Genomic DNA, 10,615 nt, shown 5'->3' on the forward strand with positions numbered 1-10,615 from the left:
TATGACTTGTCCATATACTAATCACCATCGAAAATAGAAATTGAAATAAAGGCATGATTCATTATGCTCTAATAACTGAGCTCTGAAGTTTAATGCTGAGGAAATTGTAGAGACCTTTGTCTACTTTATGAGATGCGATTGGGAAGATATTTTTCATAGGGCCTCAAGGAAGAACAGATGATTAATTTTGTTTTCAACTGATTGAGTGTCCCAAGTTAAAGAAGAAATAAACAAAAGTGGTGCATGCAGATTTATATGCAATACTTAATCATGTTAAGATTCTTTTTCTCATCTGTGTATGACATTTTCCCCTATTAACTAGAGATGGGAAGGCCCAAGATGACTATGCAGGAGGCAGGACAACAGATGACCTGGTTGCCTTCATGGCTGGAGATGAGTAAGTCACTAAATATTAAAATGTCATACCCACAATCATAGAAATAATGTTGGCATACTTTGACAGTCTTTTGGTGAATTTTGTATCACTTGCCTTAATACTGTTGGTAAGATGTGCATTTGAATCATTTTGAGCATGTGTATGCTTGGCACCCATTTTTCAACTACAATGCTGGCCATAAGTGTTGGGACGGTTTGATAGGGTAATGTAAATAAGCCCCCCACTCCCCCCGTTCAATGTTGAATCCTACTTTTTTTTTTCTCTTGCCTAGTAGCACCCAACATTGATTGGTGGGGAAGGGGGAGGGTTGGGGTGTTAGGAAAGGGTTTAGGCTTGTCACCAAAGAAACCTCCATTTTATCACGTTAACAATAACGGAAATAAGGCCATAATATAGTGTACGTTTTCCGTAAGTGTCCCAACACATTTTGGCCATGGTTGTATTTGAAAAGTTGAAAAAAAAATCATCTAATATCAGTTTTTTGCTTATAACTCAAAAAGTAATTATGATATTGACACCAAATTTGGAGCAGTAAGAGATCCTATGATTATGCTTGACCACAAAAATATAAATGGCTACATTTTAAATTTAGGGACTGGTCACTTAAAAGTCTTAAAGCCATATTTTTGGCCATGTTTAAGTTCACTATTCGTCACTTTAACTGTCCAAAAGTTAGGTTTTAAAATGACAAATTATTGTTTCCACCAATTAAAATCTTATATTAAAGTTATAGAAGAAAATAAAAGTTATCACAACATCTCGTGATCAAAAAACAAATAAAGGAATCGAACCAATGCACACTTGTTTTTCCAATTTAATGCTGTCTACCTCAATTGAAGTAGCAGAGTAAATCAACTTGTTAGGATTAATTTAGACTACATACAATAATGGATGAACAAGTACAGTGTGTTAGCTCAGTTGATGCTCTGCTTTTATTTGTGATCTTAATTATGAAAAAAAATCCTACACATTTTCATTTCAACAGAAATTCAGTGATATGAGAAATTATTTATTTTAAAAAGAAAGCAAAAAAAAAAAAATTAAATAGGAATTGAACTCGGACTTTTTGAGTACAAGACAGACAACTTATCAAGTGAGCTAACATGTTCAAGTGACATTATGAAGTATTTTTGGGTATAAAAGCTATTAAAATGGAATAAAAGTGTTGAAACTAACCCGCTGCTTTTAGGACATGAAGCGTAATAACGGTATTCAAGACCTTTCGAAGAAAATCGAGTCTTAAAGTGTAAGAAAGTTTGAAACCCACGGTATGCACTCGTAAACTGAATCAAGAGATAGTAGTGATTCTCTTTTATTATAGTGCATACCGTGACATGAACTCAAGCATGTCCGCATTCAGTCTCGTTCCTAAAGTAAGACTAATCATGAAATTTAAATATATTGTATGGACTTTGTATTAAGGATGCGACGGTAAACCAACGAAACACCATCATGACCATACACAAATGAATGCATCCCATCGATAAACCATTGCTATAAAGTCTGATCATAGTCAATTGCTTTTATTCTAAGAATACGGTGGTATATCGTGGATTCATGGCGTTATATTTTACAAATCGACACAATATTTTCACAACAATATGGATTACCGATATGATCATTTCAGAAATTCAACTTATTTAGCACAATATTGTCAATTTAAATATCATGATTAATTTGACACTTGTCAATAAACAAAACCATACGAACACCAGTGGTTTCCGATAGCTCAATTGGTTAGCGCGCTGGTCATCTCCAATAGACAGCGCGGGTTCGACTCCCTCCAATTTTTTTTATTGTTATAATTATTTCATGACAATTTTCTTTCAAATTACTTTGCAGACGAACAAACTCCTTTTTTTAAATAAAATGCAAAATGTCACTATTATGCGCATTTATTGTGGCTTCTTAGTATTATATACTGCGTTTGTTGTGTTATATAGGTAATGTTGTATCATGAAGATCATTCACCTTTTGTTGTAACTTATCTCTAAATCATGAAATATTATATTTGTTAGTATTCATCCTTAAAATCGGCATGACCTATGCTGAATCCATGTATCACAGATACCAAAAATAATGTATATGCTTTGACCTGCTAATTTGCATATATACCGTATAAATAAAAAAAATGCACCTAAAACTTCTATTTCTCAGCAGGAAGTCGACTATAGTCTAATAGGATATGAAGGTGAATAGTCAATGATGTTTGCTATCTTCTGAAGATGAAATTCTGTTTTTGGAAATATGTGTTATGTTATAATAATTACTCTTTTTATGTGCTATGTTATTTTTCAAACGTAAGTTTCTTTGAAAGCGCTTTAATAGATTTCAGTCATAAAGCGTAATTTAAGCTCACTCCTGCCGACTATAATTATATTTACACGATATACATGTACTCGTTGCAAATACCATATACATTTTTTGATGCAAACGATGAAAATTATTAAAGTTTGTTATTTTGTTATTTTGTCTAAAAATTAGCTTTTTTAAATTTAAGTATTAATTTTTTTCCAAAGTCACTCTTTTAAAAGACTTCAATCAATTCATGTCAACAAATATTATGTATTTCTGGCGACTAAATCACTATTCTTTCAAAATAAAGCGTCATTTTATGCAAAATAACGTAGTTCGCGTAGGCTAATAATGTACAGCACGCCCTGTAAAATACATGATATTGCATATAAAAAGTGACCGTATCTTTATATCACGTGAAGAAAATCCAATAGTTTTTATATAAGTGAAAAAATAAATAGTTTCTCCATTTTCATGTAAAATTTGATGAAAATCCAAGCTATGGTTGAGGAGATATAGGCCAAAACACACATTTTAAAATTGGATTTTTTGTACCTTGGAGACAATGCTGGCCATAAGTGTTGGGACGGTTTGATAGGGTAATGTAAATAAGCCCCCCACTCCCCGATCAATGTTGAATCCTACTTTTTTTTTCATTTTCGCCTAGTAGCACCCAACATTGATTGGTGGGGAAGGGGAGGGTTGGGGTGTTAGGAAAGGGTTTAGGCTTGTCACCAAAGAAACCTCCATTTTATCACGTTAACAATAACGGAAATAAGGCCATAATATAGTGTACGTTTTCCGTAAGTGTCCCAACACATTTTGGCCATGGTTGTAGATGCCTGATATATTGATTAAGGGAGTGTTCATAAATACTTTGGTGGGGGGTTGGAAAAGTTGGAACCTCGGACGTCAAATTTTTTTAGGACCCACAATTTTTTTTATCTCCCCCAATATTTTCCAACCCTCTACCAAAGTATTTATGAACACTCCCTAAATGAAATATTTTGAGCAAATATGTCATAATAAAGGTGTAACAATGAAGAGGTGTTTTGTTTATTTGTGTAACTATGTAAATATAAAGTGAACTATTATTGTCCAGGCCTTCTGATGTTACTCTTTCAATATCCAGAGTGACCTGCACTAGGATAGTTTGACAAGTCCCAAAAAGACGGAGGCTTATAACATCATGGATTAAGTTCAGTATTTTTTATATGGTGAATTGTCTTGAGAAATCTCACCAGAAGTGTCAGAAATTGTGAATTAATGCCGTATGACAGTGTTGTCTGCTTTCTTTTACACAAAAAATATAGAACAGACAGGTCATGTATATTTCATTGTAGTAGACAGAGCCAAACAATTCTGCCTATCTAGTATTGATCATCGTAAAATGTTTGCATCAGGCTCAAAGAATATTGGGGACCTTTGAGACCAACTCACTCTCACAGGCTGCTCAGAGTATTCCAAACTGTTCTAAAAGCATTGTGTTCATTTTCTTATTTGTACCATTCATTACAGTGACAGTGCCAGTGAACCTGCTCCTCCCCCTCCTGCACCTGGCAAATGGAGTGATGAAGCCAGCGAGGTCAGCCATCTAGCAGCAGACACCTTTGAGGCGTTTACTAAAGGCCAGGATTACGTCTTGACCATGTTTTATGCACCTTGGTGTGGTCACTGCAAGGCTGCTAAACCCAACTATGTGGCTGCTGCAGAAGAATTAAAAGGTTCAAATAAGAAATTAGCTGCTGTGGATTGCACAGAAAATTCAGGTAAGGGCAAATGTGTCATTGCAGAATTGGTGGCAGTTGTGTGAAGTTGAGCATCATCTGTTGGTTGTAGAGCAGATGACCATAGACTTCCTACTGATGTGATCTTGGGCCATTGATGTTAACTTAACATGACTGCAGTATTTCATCAAGGTCTCCCAATAAGTGCATAACCCTAACTGTACCCATGTTTTTTTTGCTATCGGAAGTTAAAGAACAAACAAAAAAGGAGAGAAGATGAACCCCCGGGATTCGAACCGCCAACCCCTTGCATGAGACGCATAAGATCATCATCACATGATATCCATGCATGCAGTGTTTTTCATAGTGAGCTTTAGTGAGATTCAGTTCGGTTAGGGTTAATATATTGTAAAAACATATTTGTGCAATGTCATCCAGGCTTCCTCTTTTGGCATACATATTCTTCCCCACAGTTAGTAATACAGCACATTATTGGTACTTAGTTAGTATCAAGTGATGAGTGATATAGTGTGTCTCCTCTCAAATTGAGGCAGATTCAAATCTTGCGTTTATGCAGTTACACCCTGCAGCAATAGCTTAGGATGCACGATTTGAATCTGCTGCTGCTAAATCCAACATGGCGTTACTCTCAACTTGAGACGAGACAGACTGTAGATGTGAACAAATCGACTATTCAATGCTAAAAGTTAAGGTCGAGATTTTGCAGAGGGACCCAAGTGACCATAGTTATAGGGGCATAGCTAGGGGGAAACAAACATCACATGCCTCAGTGCAGATCTTGGGAGGGGCATCACCCCCAGAAATGGGCGCCATTCTATATCCTTGTCCTGGGCACCACAACATCTACCTTAATTTGTTGGAACTATAATGTAGAATTGTGTCATGTATTATGAGGTGCAAAAAGTATTAGAAGTATAGATTATGTTCAGATTTTGTTTGATACAGTTGAGCACCTCTAATCCACATGTTGTGTTATCCTTACTCATCTTCTTCATTTCTTTCCCTCCAGATTTATGCTCAAAATATGAAGTGAGAGGCTATCCAACGTTTAAACTCTTCAAGAGCGGCGAAAAAGTGGATGATTACAAAGAAGGCAGACTACAGAATGACTTTGTGTCTTACATGCAAAAACAAGGAGCCGATTCAGCCAAAACAGACAACCAAGAACATACAGAGCTCTGATGATTGTCTCACCCCTGTATTATTTTAGTTCAATCAATTTTTTTTGTTCTTGTTTTTTTTACAATCACTGGGTGACTCTCATTATCGGTGAAGGGTATGGGATTTTTTATGTTAAGATTCCAAGGGTGGGTGGTATTGAAATATGGGTGGTGTTGATTATATTTCAAAAGGGTTTAGATGTTATGGAATACAGTTTTAGTCCTGTAGTTTTGCTTACAGAACACAGCAGCTGATAGGTGTATCCCATCATGCTTTGCGGTACCATAATAGAAATACATGTGTAGAAAGTGTACACAAAATCCCTGAATTACTGGCTTAAATCAGGGGTGCTTAGACTTAGAAAAAATATGACCTCTCAAGTATTGTGAAACTGACCGTAGCTCTCAATATTTAAGCAGCTCTTTCTTATTTGTGTATGTATTTGCTTTGGATCAAGCAGATAGACTGCAATGCATGATGGGATACTCCCTCAGCTGCCGTGGTTACAGAAGGAAGTACAAAATGTAGGTCACAACTTGACAGTTTATTTTTGTAGAAATACTGGAGTTATGAACACCATTTTTTTTTTTTTTTTTTTTTTAGTTCCTATTCTGAAATGGAAATGTTTTGAACCATGAAAAAATGGCATAATTGGTCATTTTTGTTTCAGAATTTATGTGTTTGCAATTATGCAATATCTGCATAGCAAGTTTTTGTTGAGACCAACAGCAAATATTTTGATATTAAACAAAAATCATTAGAAGTATTTTACACTTACCACTATCTACCATAACTAGGGAGTTTTAGACAAAGCATGATCTCCCAATTAGCCGTAGAAATACGTAATTAATCGGATTAACTACCATAGCAATAGATGAATACAATTTTGAATATATCGCCCTGCACTACAATATTCACGTGGTACCTATGCATTGAACCATAGATGTCAAAGAAAGGCTGATCACTTAATATTAGTATTTTTGAAAAGAGCGGTATTGTATTCAATCTATGTTTGCAGACATACACAGGTAATGAGTGCAACCTACTTGTAGTGTAGGGTGATATATTCAAAAATTGTATTCATCTATAATAGATGAATACAATTTTTGAATATATCGCTATGGTAATTAATCCGATTATTACGTCACTTCTACGGCGAATAAGATGAAGATATTTAATGATCTAATTCAATCATCACTTGCGATAGATTGCTTCATCGCATTGCCTGTTTTGCCTGGATTTGGTTGTTCCATCTTGGATCCTACGATATGTAGGGGATGCTTACTGTTGCACTTAATGGGGGGATCACAAAACATGCCATAAAGTAAATGCCTCATGGTGAGACAATTCCAAAAGTTTTTATCAAGATAATCAACTTCCAATAATGACAAAATAAAAGGCAAATTGGTATTTTCTATGCTGAGAAAAAGTGACTGGAACTAAAAGCACTGTACAAACCAATAGGGATTTCACAGGGTGTACGCTTTGAATGGGTAAGTGCAATAGATTTAACAACCCAGACTGAGTGAATAAGGCAAAAAAGAACTGGCAAAACAAATCATGGAAGAATTAAGAAGTTAATTACTCATGCTCCTGTTCTTGAATAGTGTTTAGTTAAATCTCTTATCACTGTTTCTAGCATGGTTGATACCCTTGTCTTCTATGGTTCACTAAATGTTCCACCTGGCTTCAGCAAACATCTCAAACAAAATTACTCAAATTAGCATTATTATTTACACAGTGCCACTTATTGGCTGCTCATGCGAACTGTGGATAGTTGGCAACAGTGATGAAGCCCAAGGGAGGGGGCACTTTGCATATAAAGCATGTATGGGTATCTGTGAGGGTCCCTTTTTCAGGCTCTCCAGCAGCTCCAAAGGCTCACATTGAGGATCATGATATGCTCTAGTTCTTTAGCCTTGTAGTTCATTTTATTAGTATTGAAAGGTGGAGTCTTTCAGGGTAGCAGCCCGGGTAGCAGTTACCGTAAGCATGTTCATTACTTGTAAGTGATATTTTTGTTTTTTAAACAAAAATAATTAGCACTTGTATCACTAAAATTAATTGGTAGTGTTCATGATTAGTGATATGTCGCTGGAGGACTTTGAAAATTGACCTACCGGAACATGTCAGAAATGAACAGAAATATTTTCAATCTGTCTTGACTGAAGCAAACTGTATATCATTTTCAATCATCTTGAAACAGGAATTTCTTATAGACATAGCTCAAAAATATACATTTTGATTTAAAAGGGCATTTTCGTGATCCACAACCTCATCCACCACTTTTCACCAAAAAGTTGAGATTTTTATTCCACTGGAAACCTCTGGCTACATAATGTTTATGTACAAAAAAAGTCTTGCAGATTAATTCGTTTAGCAAAAATATTGTCAAATTTGAATTTCATTCAGGTGTGTATAGAGTTGTGTAATACACATAAATCATGCATAACTCATAAACGCAAAATCGGAATCAACTGAAATTTTGGGAATAAGCTTTTTGCGTAGATGTCTACTGAAAAATGTCACAAAAAGTGGATGCTAGGATCACAAAATATCCCTTAAACTATATTTCAGCAGGAACGTGACTTGCATGAATTAGTTTTGTGTCTTTTTGAAAGTATTATGGGTCTCTGCAATTGTGATTTGTATAGTGCAAAAACTAAAATGGTAAGGGCATTTTTAATGTAATACATACATACACTAAATCTGAAGTAGACCAGTACATTAGTCAGTTTACAGTTAAATTATATGAACATTATATAGACTGGAAAATAAGAGAAAAATATGGAGTTGTCTGAACAAGAGAGTTTTTTCACTATACTTTTTGTGCAGAAAATAGAATTTCAGCCAGTAGATTTTACTAGTCCCTTTTTGCTTGCAGTGGGCTATTCAAGTTGAAATCCATGCACTGTTTCCGGAAGACATGACCTTAATCTCCCACACAGGGAGTGCAGATTTCAAATGGAGCTACCCGTTCAGGTAAATCCGTTTGAAATTCACACTCCCTGTGTAATGTCATGTCTTCAATAGGGGGTGTATGGATTTCAGATAGAATAGCCTAATACCGTATTTGTTCCAATCAAAGCCCATGCCCCAATAAGCGCCCACCCAGCTTGCAAAAAAGTGATAATATTAATTGCCAACTCGATTTACTTCCATTAAGCTTACCCACCAAAATAACACTTTGTGCTTCTAAATTATATCGAGGATAAAACTATTGATTACTTTTTCTAATGTGTGAAAAAAAGACAAATTTTGGAGTGATTTTCTCCAAAAACTTCATTGTGGGAAAAAGCAAGTGCTCACCCAAAATGACTTAGTGCCTTGGGCGCTTACTGGAATGAATACGGTAATGGACCTGGCTCATAACCCCAAGACGGCTTAGCAAGGGGTTCAACTCTCATGAGTGTAGACATATTGCACAAGTTTCATAAAGAGCTGGTAGGGTTTTGTCCACAAATAAAGTGCTGAGATTACCATTTTGTATTGTATGTTTCAAATTGTTTGAGCATGGTATTATAAATTGGAAAATTTGTGGGGCTTGGAGAAATCAAACTTTTGGTAGGTGATATCTAAAAATACACAAGCAATTCTGCAGCTCCACAAAATCTTAAAATGTGCAATCTGTACTGCATACCCTACCTGTTAGCATGGTTAAACTCGCAACACTACTCTGTGTGACTGTACTCTTAACCCCCTGGTCATCTAACAGCATTTCTGATTGGTTGATAACACAAAAAGCTCATTTCAATTGCCAATTATGACTAGGCTTTAAACTATTTATGGCCAAACTTGTATTTGCAGATGATCTTATTAATACCCTCCTTGATTGGTTCAAAATTAGACCCAATATTCATTTTGGCCAATCGGCAGGTAGTTCTCATGGGGTTAAGAAATTTGTAATAGTGGTTATTTTCTTGGCCAGACAACTCCATCTTTGTTATCCGATATGGTTTACTTTTTATAATAGTTCTTCTATAGTATGTCTTCCACTTCTTCTCTTCAGCAATAATTTTCTTTTGACACAAACAAGATTTCAGTTAGTTTTGTGTCAATTGAAGTTTACTATGTTATCTTGTTATGTGCACATAATGTAATGATTTTGTAAGGTACAATTACATAAACATCTATCAGAGCTCTGCTTGGCTGCTATTAAAGCTTACATTGGTTTACACTCGACACACATTAAAGTTTTTTAGGGGGACCTGAAAACCAAAATTGGAAATGCTTTTTTCTTGAATTGATAAAAGTCAGGATTTATGGTAACATCTCAAATTTAAAAATATTTATTGTCAAATTAGCTCATAATAGGTTAATTTTTAGGAAAATTCTAGATTGATTATCACAGAATATATTGATTTCATATTGCTCATATGCTTGTTAACAAAGTGTCTGAGAAAAAAACCTTTCAAAAACTGTTATCATTCATTTTTTGCTTGAAACTATAATTATTTTTTAATTTCTGAAATTAAAAAATAAATAATAAAAAACAGAAATGTGGTAAAATTGTCCCCCCCCCAATGAAATGCAAGTGGAATACCGGAAATAAACCGGAAACTTGATCTCCTACATGGCTGAATAGCTTTGGGAAAGTCCAGAGGCATTCTTCTGTGTCAATCCCTGTTTCCATGGGAACAGGAAGTAATAAGCAATAACACTGCCAAAAAGGTCTATTTTCATGAAAATATTGAATAATAGTTATAAAAATTAAGAGAATTGATATGATTTTTTAAATATGACTATAAATCAAATATAAAACTGAAGATAAATGATATATTATTCGTGCACATGACTATTAAACGATGGTTATCAAAATCAAGAAAAATGATAATGATTATTGTACATGCAGTTATAAACAAAGTAATATATACATGTATTGACAAAGTGAAAGTTTATGCAAGTTGTAAAGGGGTCTTACTGCTTTTAGTATAGACGAATCCAATTTCACACATTCCTACACCTCAATGGCAGCCATATTTGGGTCCCAGTCGGCTCCATCTCACCAAAAATG

The 10,615-nt window shown here is 35.0% G+C and overlaps 1 protein-coding gene across 1 annotated transcript in view; it reads left to right on the top strand.

Annotated features, from left to right (window-relative positions):
* Nucleotides 1-7,404, top strand: part of LOC140141755 (protein disulfide-isomerase A5-like) — a 41,373-nt gene extending 33,969 nt beyond the window's left edge. The window contains exons 22-24 of the mRNA XM_072163624.1: nucleotides 323-397; nucleotides 4,211-4,461; nucleotides 5,450-7,404. Of these exons, the coding sequence (XP_072019725.1) occupies nucleotides 323-397; nucleotides 4,211-4,461; nucleotides 5,450-5,622 (499 nt within the window). The 3' untranslated portion in view covers nucleotides 5,623-7,404. The remainder of the gene's footprint in view (nucleotides 1-322; nucleotides 398-4,210; nucleotides 4,462-5,449) is intronic.
* Nucleotides 7,405-10,615: the final 3,211 nt, after the last annotated feature.

This window comes from Amphiura filiformis, chromosome 20, assembly GCF_039555335.1.
Source record: "Amphiura filiformis chromosome 20, Afil_fr2py, whole genome shotgun sequence".
NCBI lineage: Eukaryota > Metazoa > Echinodermata > Ophiuroidea > Amphilepidida > Amphiuridae > Amphiura > Amphiura filiformis.